The 17,783-nt window shown below is 46.3% G+C and overlaps 1 protein-coding gene across 1 annotated transcript in view; it reads left to right on the top strand.

Annotated features, from left to right (window-relative positions):
* hmcn1 (hemicentin 1) overlaps positions 1-17,783 on the top strand; it is a 744,329-nt gene that overhangs the window by 405,640 nt on the left and 320,906 nt on the right. The window contains exon 30 of the mRNA XM_070887155.1: positions 3,692-3,846. Within this exon, the coding sequence (XP_070743256.1) occupies positions 3,692-3,846 (155 nt within the window). The remainder of the gene's footprint in view (positions 1-3,691; positions 3,847-17,783) is intronic.

Raw genomic sequence — 17,783 nt, 5'->3', positions numbered from 1 at the left:
AGTAACCTTTTATGTGGCACCTTATCGAGTGCATTCTGGAAATCCAAATACACCACTTCCACTGGCCCCCCCTTATCCACTAATAGGTGTAGTCGACAGCCCAGGTGGAAGGCAGGTGGAGGAAGAAATATGCAGACAAGTTAGGGAAAGGAGTAAAAAAAAAACATAGAATATTAATCATGGGGGATTTCAACTACCCTGATATTAATTGACAGAAGAGGTAGGTGTTGTGTATCTGTAAAGCATGTACTCCCATGTTCCGACACCAGGGAGCGCATCGCCTGAAGTCCCAAGGGATCCCAGCATCCCTTGGGAGCACTGTATATAAGCCGGCCCCTAAGGCCTGTTCCTCACTCTGGAGTATCTTAATAAAGACTGAGGTCACTGTTACCTTAATCTCCCTGTATACAGTCTCATCTGTGTTAGAAACACAATAGCATGTATAGGGATAAGGGAATGGAGTTCCTACAATGTGTACATAACTTCTTTCTAACTCGATATGTAAAAAACCCAACAAGGGAGGATTCGACTTTGGATCTAGTAATGGGGATTGAACCAGAGCAGGTAAGAGAAGTAAACATAGGGGAGCATCCAGACAATAATGACCATAATAAAATAAACTTTAAGACGATAATTCAGAAGGACATAAGTATGATGAAAACCAGGGTAATAGATTGGAGATAAGCTGATTTTGAGGGATTGAGAATAGAACTTGGGAAAGTAAAATGGGCAACAATATTGGCAAACAACAATGCAGAACAGTAATGGGAAACATTTAAAATGGTGTTCAACAGGTGCAGGGACACAATATATTCTGCTAAAAAGAACAAACTAAACACTAATGGATGAATAAAGCCATAAGGGAACAATTGAGGATAAGAAAAGAGGCATATATTAAGTACATAGACAGCAGGAGATTGCATGATAAGGGAGAATACAAAGAGATGCGAAAAGTCTAAAAAAACAATTAGGAAGTCATAGAGGAACTATGAAATGCAATTATCAAGGAACATAAAACAAAATAATAACATATTTTACAGATACATGAATAAAATGGGAAGGTTGGAATGGGAAAAGGGCCATTAAGGTAGAGATAGGATAGTATCATAGGTAACGACGGAGACATGGCAGAAATCTTAAATAATTATTTTGCTTCAGTATTTACCAGGGAGGTGGAACAGATGAATATGATATTGAATGATGAGATTAGTAATGAGATAAGTGCATTTAAAATAAAAATAGGGGATATATTAAGTAAAATATTCAAACTCAAAGAGGATAAAACCCCTAATCCAGATGGATTGCATCCACACATTTTATAAGAATCTAGGGGAGCGATTCTTTAGAAAAAGATACCGTGCCAGAGGATTGACGGATAGCTAATGTAATAGCTATAGTTAAGAAGGAGGGTAAAACATATCCATGGAATTATAGACAAGTCAGCTTAACATCGATGGTAGGAAAAATAATGAAATCCCTACTAAAGGAGAAAATAGAAGAACATCTCAAATCCAAAAATATAGTAATGAATCATTATCATGGATTTCAGAAGGGAAAGCCTTGCTTGACCAACCTCATTGAATGTTTTGAAGATGTAATAGAGAGAGTAGACAATGGTAATGCAGTAGATATAATTTATCTAGATTTTCAAAAGGCCTTCGATAAGGTATCCCATAATAGACTGATGAACAAGGTCAGAGAATGCAAAGTCGGGGACAAGGGACAGAATGGATAGCAAGCTGGCTTCAAGGCAGAAAGCAGAGTAGAGCTAAAAGGTAGCTATTCACAATGGAAAAAGGTGGGTAGTGGTGTTCCATAAGGATCAGTGCTGGGACCACTGTTGTTCATAATTTATATTAACGATTTAGACTTTGGAATCAAAAGCACAATTTCTAAATTTGGAGGATGACACAAATTGGGGGGTATAGTCAATACTGAGGAGGGCTCCAACAAATTACAGGAGGACAGTAATAAACTTGCAGAACGGGCATGTAAGTGGCAAATGAAGTTCAACACATAAATATTAGGTATTATATTTTGGTACGTAGAAAATGGAGTTCATTTATTACTTGGAGGGTGGGAATCTGGGTGGGGTAGCAAAGGGATCTAGATAAGCATATGAGGGAGAAGGGAATAGAGGGTAATGCTGATAGCTTAAATGAGGAAAGACAGGAGGAGGCTTGAGTGGAGCATAACAACTGGCATGGACTTGTTGGGCTGAATGGCCTGTTTCTGTGCCGTATATTTGGATTTTTAGGAGGCATTTGATAAGGTGGCACACAAAAGGTTATTAAATAAAATTAGAGCTCATGGGATTGGGGGTAATATATTAGCATGGATTAAGGATGAGGATTGGTTAACGGATAGAAAACAGAGTAGGAATAAATGGGTAATTTTCAGGTTGGCAGACTAACTGGTGGGATACTGCAAGGATCAGTGCCTGGGCCTAGCTATTCACAATCTATATCTATGATTTAATGAGGGGACCAAATGTAATATATCCAAGTTTGGTGATGATGCAAAGCTAGGTGGGAATGTAAGTTGTGAGGAGGATGCAAAGAGACTTCAAGGGGATATAGAAAGGCTAAGTGAGTGGGCAAGAACCTGACAAATGTGAAGTTATTCACTTTGGAAGGAAAAATAGAAAAATAGGAGATTATTTTTAAACGGTGAGAAATTTGGGACATGTTGGTGTTTAGAGGGACCTGGGTGTCCTTGTATACTAATCTCCTTGTACACTAATTACTGAAAGTTAACATGCAGGTACAGCAAGCAATTAAAAAAGCAAATGGTATGTTGGCCTTTATTACAAGAGGATTTGAGTATGAATAAAGATGTCTTGCTGCAATTATATGGGGCCTTGGTGAGACCGCATCTGGAGTATTGTGTACAGTTTTGGTCTCCTTACCTAAGGAAGGATATACTTGCCATGGAGGAAGTGCAATGAAGGTTCACCGGACTGATTCCTGGGATGGGGGGATGGTCCTATGAGGTGAGATTGAGTAGACTAGGTCTATATTCTCTAAAGTTTAGAAGCCTGAGAGGTGATCTCATTGAAACATACAAAATTGTTAAAGGGCTTGACGGGATATTTCCCCTGCTGGTGAGTCTAGAACTGGGGGGGGGGGGTCACTCTCAGAATAAGGGGTCGGCCATTTAGGACTGAGATGAGGAAATATTTCTTCACCCAGAGGGTGGCGAATCTTTGGAATTCTCTACCCCAGAGGGCTGTGGATGCTCAGTCGTTGAGTATATTAAAGACAGAGATCAATAGATTGTTGAATATTAAGGGATATGGGGATAGTGCAGGCAAGTGGAATTGAGGCAGAAGATCAGCCATGATCTTATTGAATGGTGGAGCAGGCTCGAGGTGCCAAATGCCTACTCCTGCTCCTAATTCTTAATCTTCTTATATTCTTATATCCTATGTAATCCTTGAGGTGTTTGCGTACTCCTCTAGCAGCACCAATACTGCCTCTTTTACACTGCAATGCTGCCATAAAAAACAGTGCTGTAATCAGCAGTACTACAATTTAAATGGGGTATAATCTTAGCAGATATGCCACACACGATCCATCATTTGCTCCTCTGTCCTTCATCTTGTAGAGACCATATATTATCAATTTAAGATTTGCCTTCATTTTGTACTAAATGCAATAATAATGGACATTTTTCATCATTTGCATAACAGACTCCTGTTCCTAAGTGCCCCTAACATGGAGGTAAGAAACAAAGGGCAGGCACTGCACATAAAGAGTGCACGTCTAGCTGATCAGGGCCACTACCAGTGCAGTGCAGTGAATGCTGCAGGCAAACAATTCAAAGAGTTCAAACTCAACGTCTATGGTAAGTACAGCTTTTCCCAGATGGAAAACAGGTACCTGTGTTGCTTCTGGTTCAAGTTATAACATCTTGTGTTATACTGTGAATTTTCTGTCAATAATTTACTTTTATATTCTTTTTGTTGACTGAATTACAAAGCTGACATTATCAAGTTTCTGTGCAACAGTTATGCTCTCAGAAGAGTGTAGGAACTGAAATCCAGCTACCTAACTGGATGTTTCAAATCTAAAATACCCAATTAAGTAGCAGGATTTTTAATATTTATGCTATCACTCCATCACCTGCTCTGCTCCATAATCTTTGAAGGAAATCTAGTCTACCCATTTGTACTAGCTGACTTTCTATGATGTTGCTCACAATAAGTCAGATAATGTACTGTTTCATTATGAAAGAAGCACTATGACACATAACACACAGTGTATTATTTTGCTGTTAAGGTGCATCTACGTTTAATTAGCCTTTTCCTCCAGGGCCAGAAAGTCTCAGGCCAGAATGGGGAGGTAAATCCTGCATCGCCATTTTCATCGGACTACTACCTCACTCTTGCCCAATTGGGAGGGGAGAAGGAGGGAAAGGGGGTGGACAGATGAAAATTGGTTGCACAAGAAGGAAAAATACAAATCCTGCTGAGAGAAAGGGGAAGGGGTTTACTGGCATGAATATAAGAACATTCAGAAACACATTAAAAGAGTGGTCAGAGGAGCAAAGAGAGATCTCAGGAAAAAAAACATAGCAGTTGAGGTTAAACATAACAGTAAAAACAACAGTAGGAGTGCAGCTAGAGAAATGGTGAAAATCATAAAAGATACAAACAGGCTTAAACCTGACATTGAACACAAAGTAGTAAGTGCAAACTCCCCAAACAGGGAAAACCGATGTAAAATCAGTGATGTTGATATAAATATAATCCTAGAAAGAACTCAAACAAATAAATCACCAGGAATAGATGGCTTTTATCTCCAAACTTTGAGACAGACTAGTGAGATTTGTGAGACACTGATCATTGTGGGGAGTCAATGAACACTGGGGAGGTACCGCGAGACAACCCTTGCCACTGGACCAAGACCTTGCTCTGTCAAGACTGTGTGGTGGCTGGTATGCAGCAGCCACTCCACGTTAAAAGAATTCACGCACAGGCATTGTCTGCCCTTCAAGGTGTAGCTCATTGAAATACCTCTGAGCTCATCTTTTTTGGTGTGGAAGCGGGTCATCCTCGACATGAGGGACTGCCTAATACTATGCTATACCATTAGACAGTGACAGAAGTGGTATAAATATTCATAAATGGTGAAAGAACAGACATAGGCAACTACAAATGCATTAGTCTTGTATCCATTCCATGTAAAATAATGGAATTGATTATTGGGAGTAAATTTGAGAGTTATCTGTCCAATGGTAACCTAGTAAAAAGCAATCAACAGGTACTCGGGAGAAGATCCTATCTGACAAGCTCCCTGATTGCTATGAGGAAAGCCATGATTTCACCTACCTCGGCGGATCTGGTGCAGCCGGGCTTGGCGGCGGGTCCTGACCTCGTTGCTGGCTCCAGCCCGCTGTGTAGAAATGATTTTACACTGGGTTTGTTCAGCTCACCCGGCGCATTTCCCGGTCGAAGGAAGTGGGTTTGATAATGGCATTTGATGACGTGTCATCAGCCGGTTTCCTTAAAGGGACCATGTCCAAATTGACTTTGACAGTTGTGATGTCAGTGTTCTACAGCATTGAGGTGCTTCAAATACTGACAAGCACAGCACAAAGGTGTACGGCTGCACCCAGGCAAAACCATGACTCCTTCCATATGCTTATGGAGGGATTCACAGCACTCAGGAAGGTTCTCTTCCCTTTCCATGGGTGGGAGAGACCTCCCCCAGGAGATCAACGCAGCCAGTTGCACATTGCACAGAGGGCACAAGCAGGGATGTCGTCAGGAGGACCTGGCTGCAGTGGCACAAACCTTTCAATGATCTCAGTAGATCACGAAATGTTGCTGCACAGCCACACTCATCCTGCTGTGCCACTCATCACATCCCCTTCACTCTACCTTCCCTATCCTACTCCTGCACATCCTTACTCACGCCAACTTATCTTGCACCTCCACCCATCCCTCTCTCCATCTACATTATCACATCCCCATCACACTAGCCATCCCTCACACTCACTCTCCTACCAACTAACAACACACAAGGGTAGGCACTTTTAGCCAATGTTCATGTAAAGTTTCTGTTAATGTGCTGTCAAACATTGAAATCTTTATTTTCAACACTTTTTGTTCTTGGACAGATTTGTGTGCACCTTTGGAAGTGGCTTAGTGAGTTGTAGTGAATGGTGAGACATAACGGTCTCCCCCGCAATGGTGATGAGTGTGAAAGGAATGGCTTAGGCATTGTAAGGATGCTTTATGGCATTGGTGTGGGCTGGTACCAACCTGGTGCATCATGTGGCAGCCAGGGTGTACAGCATCAAGTGAAGTAAATCTGGCCATGCTGAGGTCACCTCTCGCCTTCTGGGCAGCAATGTGGTTGGCTGCCGATGCCCTGTACGAAGAAGGCTGTTATTGTTGTTGGTGCTGTTGGTATGCCTGGTGCTGCTGGTGTTGGGGACGATTTTGGTGGGATTCTGAGGACCAAGGTTAGATAGGTTCAAGGACACCGATGCTAATGTAATAGATGGCAGGTAAACTTGAGATGACAGATCTGTCAATGGTGAGTGAGGTTACAGTGAGGTGACACTGGATAGAACGATTGCTCCAAACACTTGCAATCTGCATAAAGCTCATCTGCCTTCCAAATGCAGTAAGCAACAGCTTTTGACCCTCAAACCTGCCACCAAGCTCATGGTCTACAGGGCTGTAGTAGTACCCGCCCTCCTGTATGGCTCAGTGACATGGACCATGTACAGAAGAAAACTCAAGTTGCTGGAGAAATACCACCAACGATGTCTCCGCAAGATCCTACAAATCCCCTGGGAGGACAGACGCACCAACATTAGCGTCCTCGACCAGGCCAACATCTCCAGCATTGAAGCACTGACCACACTTGATCAGCTCCGCTGGGCAGGCCACATTGTCTGCATGCCAGACACGAGACTCCCAAAGCAAGCACTCTACTCGGAACTCCTTCACGGCAAACGAACCAAAGATGGGCAGAGGAAACGTTACAAGGACACCCTCAAAGCCTCCCTGATAAAGTGCAACATCTCCAACAACACCTGGGAGTCCCTGGTCAAAGACCGCCCTAAGTGGAGGAAGTGCATCCGGGAGGGCGCTGAACGCCTCGAGTCTCATCGCTGAGCGCATGCAGAAATCAAGCGCAGGCAGCGGAAAGAGCGTGTGGCAAATCTGTCCCACCTGTGACAGGGACTGTGGCTCTCATATTGGACTGTTCAGCCACCTAAGGACTCATTCTAAGAGTGGAAGCAAGTCTTCCTCGATTCCGAGGGACTACCTATGATGATGATGATTGATCTTGGAAAGTGAACAGCTGTGAAATGGAAGGTTTTAAAGCACAGTTGCAGCTATCAAGTAAAGATATTAATTCATGGTTACACAACTCCTGATGTCCTTATCTGACGTGATCCCTGAGCAGCGTAAACCCCATGGACAACCTAGTGAAATTGTAAGTTCAGCTCAAAATTATTTTTAATAGGCTCTTAACAAGGTCATAATGACCTAAGTTACAGTGTTGTCCTGACCCGCTGTCAAAAAAAAATTCTCATCCGACTCACCACCAAGCATGCCCGCTGACCCCCTGTAAAATACCCCGCAAAGTGTCAACACAAGGGAACTATAGAAACCTATGGAGTGGTTTGCTTTTACTTTCAAAAGGCAAATGTCAATACAAAAGACTATTAATTAAATTCAAAGCTGTGGAAATTCAGTGTAAAATTGGCTGAAAGATGGAACTCATTAGAGAAGTTAGGTCAGAGTGGGAGGAAAGGTCTGAGAATAAGAGGTTCAAACTAATAAAACATAATTATAGGACTGAGATCACAAAGTTGTTCTTCACACAGAGACTGATCAACATATGGATTAGACTTCCAGGGAGAGTAGTGGAGGAAAAAGCCCTGGAATCATTTAAGATCTAATTGGTTCTAAAAATGGGAAAACATTAGGGGTGTCGAAATTGCCCTTTCCGATGAGGCCTCTGGCCGCCAGAAAGCAACAATCATAGGTCGACACGGAATGGCCGTTGACTCTCTGTGGAGGGGCCGCCATTTTGGAAATTGCCCTTTGTGAGTTTTGGACCGCTCCAACCGTTATCCCGTTGAGGTGTGCACGCGCTGACCTTTTCCCGACTGGCGGGGACCCCTTTGAAAAATTACCCCATTCCCAGTATTGCCCCGCGGGAGCGGTACTGCCGCCGATCGGTGCCCCTAACAGCTTTTTCTATCAGTACATTCTATCTTGTGGCGGCCCGGCCGCCCTTAAAGGGGCACTACAGCGGCTGCCATTTTTATTTTTTTTGTCGGCTGACTGCCAGGTCGGTCCGACAATTATGGCCGTGGGTTCGGCTGGCCCACCAACAGTCAGCCTGGTCCCTGATAGCCCAGTGTATGCCTTTAAAGTGGCTGCAGAGTTTGCAGCGGCCCTCCCCTTTAACTGAAAGGGAGAGACGTTGTGACGCAGCGCTAATGACTGACCGCCTCGGCTACTCCGCTGCGCCCCCACTTCCGTCCCGCTATTGACAGTCATTCTGCCCCACCCCCACTTCCGCTCCCATGATGAGGCCACTTCCGCCCTGCTCAAAAAAAAAATCCACCAAAGTGCTGAATTTTGACTGAACGGCCGCTCCAAAGCATGGGGCGGCCAGAACACATCGAAAACGGAGGTGCGCCTCGTTTCCGGCGGTGGGCAATTTTAGTGCCTAGGATTTTTATGGATGAATGAATTAAGATGGGCCAAATGGCTTTCCTCATCTGTAATTATATTATGATCTAGTATCTTCTGCCTTACCATGAGAAATTCCACTGGAGATGCACGACTGTTACTTAAAATTAATAAAATCATACTGCCTTAATTTAGCTGTTCATGTTTAACAGCAAAAGCAAAGGTGGTGTAAGTATACAGTCAAAATGAAAATTGTTTGAATAGAATACTATATAGCAGGTCTCCTACATTAAGGGCAGTGATTTCAGCCATGTTTACAATGTGATGAAGCACTACATAAATGGATTCTTATTACTCAAAAATATTTTAGTTACTAGAAAAGGAAGAGAGCCCCTTGTATAAGTTATAATGTATCAAAGTATTCATAACTTGTATGAACTAGATGGAGAAAGAAGGCGGGAGAAACCAGATAAATAGAGAAAACAGATGAAAGAAAGGAAATAAAGGAAACTGGGAATACTCTTGTGAACTTGAGATTTCAGAAAATCGAATGGATTTCATTCAGAATCACTCACTCCACGGATATTGTAACAAACGCGTCAACTCCACATGATGCTCTCGTTCCATTATAATGAATTAAATTGGGCATGTACAGGAAGTCTTTTTGTTGATGTGTATATATAGGTTGGAAGTTACAAAGACTTTTCAGGATTTAGAGAGTTAAAATGCAAGTTCATGCAAGTACTTAATTTTATTCAAAAGTTTGTAAGAGCTTGTTGTTTAATTATTATGCATGGATATGAGGGAAATTTTGCAAACCACAAAATGCCTCCCAGACAGAAAGAAAGGGTCAAAATGAAAATGAAGAAACTCCATAAAAGGATGCAGAACCCTACCCTTTACGCTAAGTTCAATGTCAACTCAGTTAAAACCAAATGCTAATATTAATACACAGAACAAACAAATTTATCATCCTATTTACAAACTGTGTGTAGAAGTCGAAAGAATGACATCTGTTATGCCTGTAGAGAGCTGGGTCCTTGCACTGCACTACGAAGGAAAGCAGATGCTGGTTGTGAAGAATAATAGTCACAACAGACCGGCCAAACATCAGATGAGAAGCAGCTGGATAGATTTACAGTATAAAACATGCTGACTGACAAAAATAAAATGCTTTAGATCATTGTGTTCTCCAGATATCCATGAGTCGGTTTTATCAGAGCTTGAGAATTCATGTTTTAACTAGAATACTGTGCTCAACTACTGTTTTAATTGTGTGTTCCTTTTTTACTGAATGGATTGGATACTTTAAATTAACAATTTCACTTAGACTTAGTTGAGAAAAATGATCCTTTGAGAACTTAGATATAAATTGTCCCTTGGGCCTGACATTTGACTGATTTTCCTCAATCTAAGTGTGCTCTTAATGCACATGAGTATTGGTAAGAATGCTGATCACTGCAGCCTCGGCTCATACAGTTGGACAAGCAATATAAAAAAACCCTAAGAATTTGCTGTTGTATGTGAATTGAACAACTATACATACAAAGGACGTGATTTCTGTCTTCCCTCTGCCAGGGTGGGAAATGACCATGGGATGCATTCCATTGCATCCCCAAACATGTTTCTATGTATTTGATTTCCCACCAGAACAGATGACTGTTGTTCAGTACATCTGCCCAAATATGGGAAAGTGTATTGAAATAATATGCAAACAATAGAAATATGTCATCCAATGTATCTTCCATCATTCCTCTAAAGCACTACTGGATACCTGATGGGATGAGATGCCAGGGACTCCTGATGGTCCCTGGCATTTAGCTCTTCAAAGACAGGGAGAGGAGAATTTAAAGTTTAAATGTAAGGAAATAAGCGCTGGATTCCCCAGGCTGCAACAGGAACATTCTTAAATTTAAGAACAAATTCAATGCCAAGCGGGAGATGAGGAGAATTTTTTATGTCAGGTTGTTGTGATCTGGAATGCACTGCCTGTAAAGGGCGGTGGAAGCAGATTCAATTATAACTTTCAAAAGAGAATTGGATATAAACTTAAAAAGGAAAATTTTGCAGGGCTGTGGAAAAGAGCAGGGTATTGGGACTAATTGGATAGCTCTTTCAAAGAGCTGGCAAGGCATAATGAGCCGAATGGTTTCCTGTTGTGCGATAAGATTCCATGGGCCCGAGTTTCCACACGCGCCTAGAACGGCGCAGTCCCGACCTGGACGCCCGTTTTTCACGCCACAAAGTGCGCCTAAAAAAATCCTCCGTATTCTCCACCTCCCTGCAGGTCCTCTGGCCCTCGGCGCAGCGCAGCACGAGCTATAGGGGGGCGGAGCCAGGTCCCTGCGCTGAAAACAGTGCCGGGACCTCTGCACATGTGCGCTACAGTGGGCACGCAAGTGCAGTAGCTCCAGGCGCTGAACTGTGTGGGAGGGGCCCGAAGCCCCTAGCCCTGGCCGAATGGCCTCACTGGGGCTGCGTGAATAAGGCTCCTCCCACGGCCAGCTCCTGCTTCACCCCCCCCGACCAGACCCGACACCCGCTTTCCCCCCCCCCCCCGCCTCCGGACCAGACCCGACACCCGCTTTCCCCCCCCCCCCCCCCCGCCTCCGGACCAGACCCGACACCCGCTCCCCCCCCCTGCCTCCGGACCAGACCCGACACCCGCTCCCCCCCCCCCCCGCCCCCCCCCCCTGCCTCCGGACCAGACCCGACACTCGCTCCCCCCCCTCCCCCCCCCCCGACTGGACCCGACCTGACCCGCGCTCCTGTTCCCGCTCCCCGCCCCCCCCGACTGGACCCGACCCGACCCGCGCTCCTGTTCCCGCTCCCCGCCTCCCCGACTGGACCCGACCCGCCCCGCGCTCCTGTTCCCGCTCCCCACCCCCCGACTGGACCCGACCCGACCCGCGCTCCTGTTCCCGCTCCCCGCCTCCCCGACTGGACCCGACCCGACCCGCGCTCCTGTTCCTGCTCCCCACTCCCCCGACTCGACCCGACCCGACCCGACCCGCGCTCCCGCCCCCCGACCCAACCCCCGACCCGACCCCCCCCCCACTGGACCCGACCTGACTCCCGCTCCCGGACTGGATCGGATCCGACCTGACCTCCCTCCCTCCCCTCTCCCTCTCCCTCTCTCTCCCTCCCCTCTCCCTCCCCTCTCTCTCTCTCTCCCTCCCCTCTCTCTCCCTCCCCTCTCTCTCCCCCCCCTCTCTCTCCCTCCCCTCCCCCTCTCTCTCTCTCTCCCTCCTTCCCCCCCCCCCTCTCTCTCCCTCCCTCCCCCCCCCGCCTCTGTCTCCCCAAACCGACCCGACCCAACCCAACGCCACCTACCTGTAAATCTGGTGCTGGGGACGGGCCCTGCCCGAAGTCTCGGGCCTGCCCGTTCAGCCTTCGGTCCCGAAAGGCCTGCCTGAAGCACTTTCACACAGGTAGGAAGATGGTTTATTTAATCTTTTCTTTGCTTATAAATGTTTATTCAGGTTGGATTTATTTGTATAATATTTGTAGAAGTATAAATAAGGATTTATTGTAGAATTTAATGACTTCCCTTCCTCCCCCCCCCACCCCCCCACCTCGTTCTGGACGCCTAATTTGTAACCTGCGCCTGATTTTTTAATGTGTAGAACAGGTTTTTTCAGTTCTACAAAATCTTCACTTGCTCCATTCTACTTTAGTTTGGAGTACGTTTTCACTGTGGAAACTTTCAAATCAGGCGTCAGTGGCCGGACACGCCCCCTTTTGAAGAAAAAATTCTGTTCCAAAGTAGAACTGTTCTACCTGACTAGAACTGCAGAAAAAAAAATGTGGAGAATTGCGATTTCTAAGATAGTCTGTTCTCCACCAGTTGCTCCTAAAAATCAAGCGCAAATCACGTGGAAACTTGGGCCCTATGATTCTATAATGTAGTTTTATCAGCAGCCCAGAGGCTGCGAGCGACGTTATACTGCAGTGAGCCTCTGAAATCTGCCACAAATTTCAACCCCTAGTACTGCTGGACTCCGTAGTGAAGGCTATATATATATGGCTCTGAGGCTGGAGATCCCACTACACATAAAAAGTATAGCCAGAATTTTCTGGGGTTCGTGCAGACGCAGTTGGAGGTGGGTCTGGTGGAAAATTTGAAATATCCTGCACGAGTCGGAAACCTGCCGTCATCCCACCCCCACACGCCTATCCCTCGGGTGCATTTGCGGACAATCTAATTTAAATCATTGTTCGGTACTTGTCAGACCCTTAAGTGTCTTTTTAACCCTACCTTTCAAATTTCACTGGATGACCACGAGAATTATGCAGCTTGGGAACCACATGAGCCTGAGATGGAAGCTGAGTGGCAATTGTTCCAGCTGATTAGTGCACAGCACGGCAAGTACAATAAAAACTCCAACCTCACAGGTGATCACTTTCCTCAGGCAGCAGCTGTTGCTGACTGCATTGCCAGCACAGATTTAGCTTCAGGCTGCAAGTGTTTCCAGCAAATCCCGATCCAGTGTCATATTGTTAGAACTCATCACCTCATTGACCGATTGCTTTTGTCATCTCTACTTGATCTGCCATCTATTCCATCAGCATGGGTGCCCTTTATATTGTCTCACCTTGGTCCTCAGAATCGGATACGATGAGCCCAAACACCAGCAGAGCACCACCAACAACAACAACACACATCTTCTCAACCACCTGATGCTGCATAGGACAGAAGGCTGCACCGTGCCGGAGGTGATACCCCCAAAAACAAAATATACAGGCAGAGAATAAGCTTCCTCAACATGACTGTGCAGCAGTGCCAAAGGAGGCTCAGGCTATCACGCCAGGTGATCCCAGACATTTGTACATTGCTGGAACAAGGCCTGCAGCACAGAGGAGTGGGTGGACATCCTTTACCAGTGGCTGTCAAACTCTCCAGCGCCTTCAACTTCTTCGCCTCAGGCTCCTTTCAGGGATCTGCAGCAGACATTTGCGGCATCTCGCAGTCGGCCACCCACAGATGCATCACACAGGTCATCGATGCCCTGTTTGATAAGTCAGCCAATTATATCAACTTGGCCACTCATGAAGCCAGTGTTACTGAGCGGGCACTCGGCTTTGCCGATCTGACTGGCTTCTCACTGGCGCAGGCTGTCATTGAATGTACACATGTGCCCATCAGGACACCCCATCATCACCCAGGAATCTTTGTCAACTGCAAGGGTTACTACTACCTCAATGTGCAGCTCATCTGCAAACATAGGAAGATCATTATGCATGTGTGTGCCAAATTCCCTGGCAGTTGCCATGACTCTTTCGTCCTGCGCCAGTCCACCTTCCCTCAGCTCTTCGTTCTTCCAAACAGACTTTCCAATTGGCTGCTTGGAGACTAGGGCTATCCACTGAAGATAGCTCATGACACCCTTGAGGAGGTCAAGAACTGTCAGTCAAGAGAGGTATAATGAAAGCCATTTTTCTACCAGATGTGTCATAGAGCAGACAATAGGCATGCTGAAAATGCGTTTCAGCTTCCTTGACAGATCCGGAGGAGCCCTTCAGTACGCACCAGCTAGGGTTTAAAGAATTGTCATGGTCTGCTGTGCCCAGCACAACATTAGCGCTGCATCAGGAGCAAAGCACTGAACGCACAGGGACCGAAATTCATCGACCGCCCACTTACCGTCCAAAAATGCAATTTTGGTAAAAAAAACACCGACATATCGCTGACATATCGCCCGGCGGAAAATTCATCAGTGACATACCACCGGGTGGTATGCAGACCGCTGACATCCCACCCGAAAGTGCAAAATTCATGACATAGCACTGACATACCGCCGGAACTACATACCGTCTTAGAGAAGGTGCTTTTAAGTGGATCTTAAGTGAGCGGTATGTACACACAGCTGACAGGTTTGTTTGATATTACACAGATCTTTATAGTTCTCCACAGTTTGATATATTTTGAAATGGATTGTAGTATTTTCTAGTGTTAGGCAATAATAATTCCTGCCCCCCCTCCAAGTGATCTCTTCTCGCCCCCCCCTCCACAGCGATCTCTTCCACGCCCCCCCACAGCGATCTCTTCCCCCCCCCCACCCAACAGCGATCTCTTTCAGCCCCCACAGCAATCTCTCCTTTTCACAGCCCCCCTCCAAAGCGATCTCTTCTTTTCACCCCCACAACAGCACTCTCTTTCCCCCCCACCCCCACAGCGATCTCTTTTCCCCCCCCCACAGCGATCTCTTCCCCCCCCCTCCACATAGCGATCTCTTCCCCCCCCCCCACACAGCGATCTCTTCCCACCCCCCCCACACAGCGATCTCTTTCCCCCCCCCCCACACTGCGATCTCTCCCTCCCCCCCACACAGCGATCTCTTTTACCCCCCCCACACAGCGATCTCTTTCACCCCGCCCACCCACAACGATCTCTTCCCCCAACCCCCCTCCCACAACGATTTCTTTCCCTCGACCCTACATAGCGATCTCTTCTCCACCCCCCCCCGCCACAGCGATCTCTTTCCGCACCCCCCCCACCCACAGTGATCTCAGGCCAGCAGTCTCTGACCTCTCGTTGGTGCCTCTCGGGGGGCGGAACTTGACAGCCGCGTGCGCACAACTTGGGAGCCGACGATTCCCGAAACAAAAGGCCTCCTCCGCCCCACACTGCCTGCTGCACACTTCTCCGCTTACTGCCGAGAAAAGTGGAATGAAATTCCTGCACACTCGGCCCCAGCGGTACTGGCCGGTAAAAAAATGATGCACCGCCCGGGGACCGCCAAAAAACGGGCGGAACCTGTGTTTCACCAATTTCGGCCCCTCAAGGAACAGGAGAAAGCTGTGGTCTAGATCCCACCAATAGCCGAGCACATTGCTGCCCGGGAAGCCAGGGATGGGCTTATCATGGCCAGATTTACTTAGCTTTACACATTACACCCATATGGCTGCCACAGGCTGCACCAGGTTGGCACCACCTCACAGCAACACCATAAAGCATATCCCTACAATGACCAAGCCATTCCTTTCACACTGACTACCATTGCTGGAGGTAACGTTATGTCTCGCCATCCACTCTAACTCACTAAACCACTTCTAAAGGTGCGCACAAATTTGTCCATGAAAGTGCTGAAAATAAAGATTTTTACGTGTGACATTACAGTAACGGAAACCTCTCTCAACCATTTAACAAAACACCCACGTGGCTACCCTTGTGAATCTACTTGTGTTTCATCTTTCTCTTACGAGGTGCTACCCCTGCGGCTTCAGCAGAGGTAGAGGCAGCCTGCTCACTTCCCTGCTGTGACTGCTTAGATTCTTTTGGCGGATGTCCTTTTGAGTTTTGAAGCCTGTGATGGCCCCGCCAGAGTCTGCTCCTCCTTGCTGCACCTCCAGGAGCGCCCTCTTTCTGGATGGCCCCTGAGGTTCAGTGTCTGCAGGCAGCTGAGCAGAGCTGGGAGCACCCTGCACCCTCTGATGGGGAGTCTCCACTGCTGTCGCTGTCTTCAGCATCTGCTCTTGCTCACTTGTGAGTTGTGAGACACCAGGTGACAACAATACTCTATCTTGCGTGGGACCCACCAAGGTGTGCATATCTGCGTCTATGTCTGCTGACGGTGCGCCCTCAGAGGCTGGAGGCTTCTCTTAGGAGTCATCTTCCTCTTCGTCCTGGACAGTGAGGGGGGGGTTCTTGATGGACCTGTGGGCGAGTAAAGACATGAGTCAGATATGAAGAATGGATACAAATACCATTACGCACATGATGAACATTCAGTGACTGCTGGCATCAGTCCCCATATGAGTGACTGCTGTATGCCATTTAGCTGTATGATATGTAATTCTGTCACCAGGTTGCTGAGATGTCCCCATCTCTCCATCTCCCACCTCCAGATGCTCTGCAACTCCAGAAACTTCCAAGGCAGCCTCCTCTGCTGATGTTAGGATCACCAATGATGGCTTTCCACTTCTGGTTCTCAACCTCTCCCTCTTATTGTGGGCTTTCTTTTCCTGCAAGGAGGGAAAGAAGAGACGGATACGTGAGTGTGATAGAATGAGTGTAAGGAATGGATGGGTTACATCTTTAGAGGGTGACCACGATGGAGTGGGGTGCCAAAGCCAAGTGGCCTCCTTGTGTGTTAGTTGGTATGATTGCATTAGAATGAGGGTGTGTGTGAGGGGTGGCTAGTCAGATGAGGATGTGATAATGTAGATAGAGGGAGGGATGGGTGGATGTGCAAGGTAAGTTGGTGTGAGTAAGGATGTGCAGGTGTAGGGTAGGGAAGGCAGAGTGATGGGGTTGTGATGAGTGGCACAGCAGGATGAAGTTGAGTGTGGCTTTGTAATCACCTTTCCAGATCTAATGAGCTCATTGAAACCTTTCTGGCACTGCACCCAGGTCCTCCTGACAACATCCCTGCTGTTTACCTCCTTTGCTATTTGGGCCCCAAGTTTCCACATGATTTGCTCCTGATTTTTAGGAGCAACTGGTGGAGAACGGAGTATCTTAGAAATCTGAATTCTCCACATTTAAGTTTTCTGCAGTTCTAGTCAGGTAGAACAGTTTCACTTTTGAACAGAATTTTTTTTTCAAAAGGGGGCGTGTCCGGCCACTGATGCCTGATTTGAAAGTTTCCACAGTGAAAACGTACTCCAAACTAACTTAGAATGGAGCAAGTGAAGATTTTTGTACGCTTGAAAAAAACCTTGTCTACACATTAAAAAATCAGGCGCAGGTTACAAATTCGGCGTCGGGAACGAGGTGGGGGGGGGGGAGGGGGGAAGGGAAGTCATTAAATTCTACAATAAATCCTTAGTTATACTTATACAAATATTATACAAATAAATCCAACCTGAATAAAAATTTATAAGCAAAGAAAAGATTAAATAAACCATGTTCCTACCTGTGTGAAAGTGCTTCAGGCAGGCCTTTCAGGCAGCGGTTTGCCGCTGGGACTGACCGACGTCAGGGGGAGAAAGCTGGAAGAAGCCTCAGTGCTGATCATTGAAGGGCAATGTGGTTTTATTAAAAAATTTTAAAAATTGAACAGCTACAAAGAATTTGAATAGTCTCAAACAAGTGCATGTGTCTAGTTTATCACAGTCTATCTTTAATTACAGAATGAGTGGTGGAGATTGAAACGGTAACGAGTTGTAAAGG

The sequence above is a fragment of the Pristiophorus japonicus genome, chromosome 8 (genome assembly GCF_044704955.1).
Source record: "Pristiophorus japonicus isolate sPriJap1 chromosome 8, sPriJap1.hap1, whole genome shotgun sequence".
Lineage (NCBI taxonomy): Eukaryota > Metazoa > Chordata > Chondrichthyes > Pristiophoridae > Pristiophorus > Pristiophorus japonicus.
Note: the sequence above shows the minus strand (reverse complement) of the source record. Positions and strands in the feature narration are given on the sequence as shown.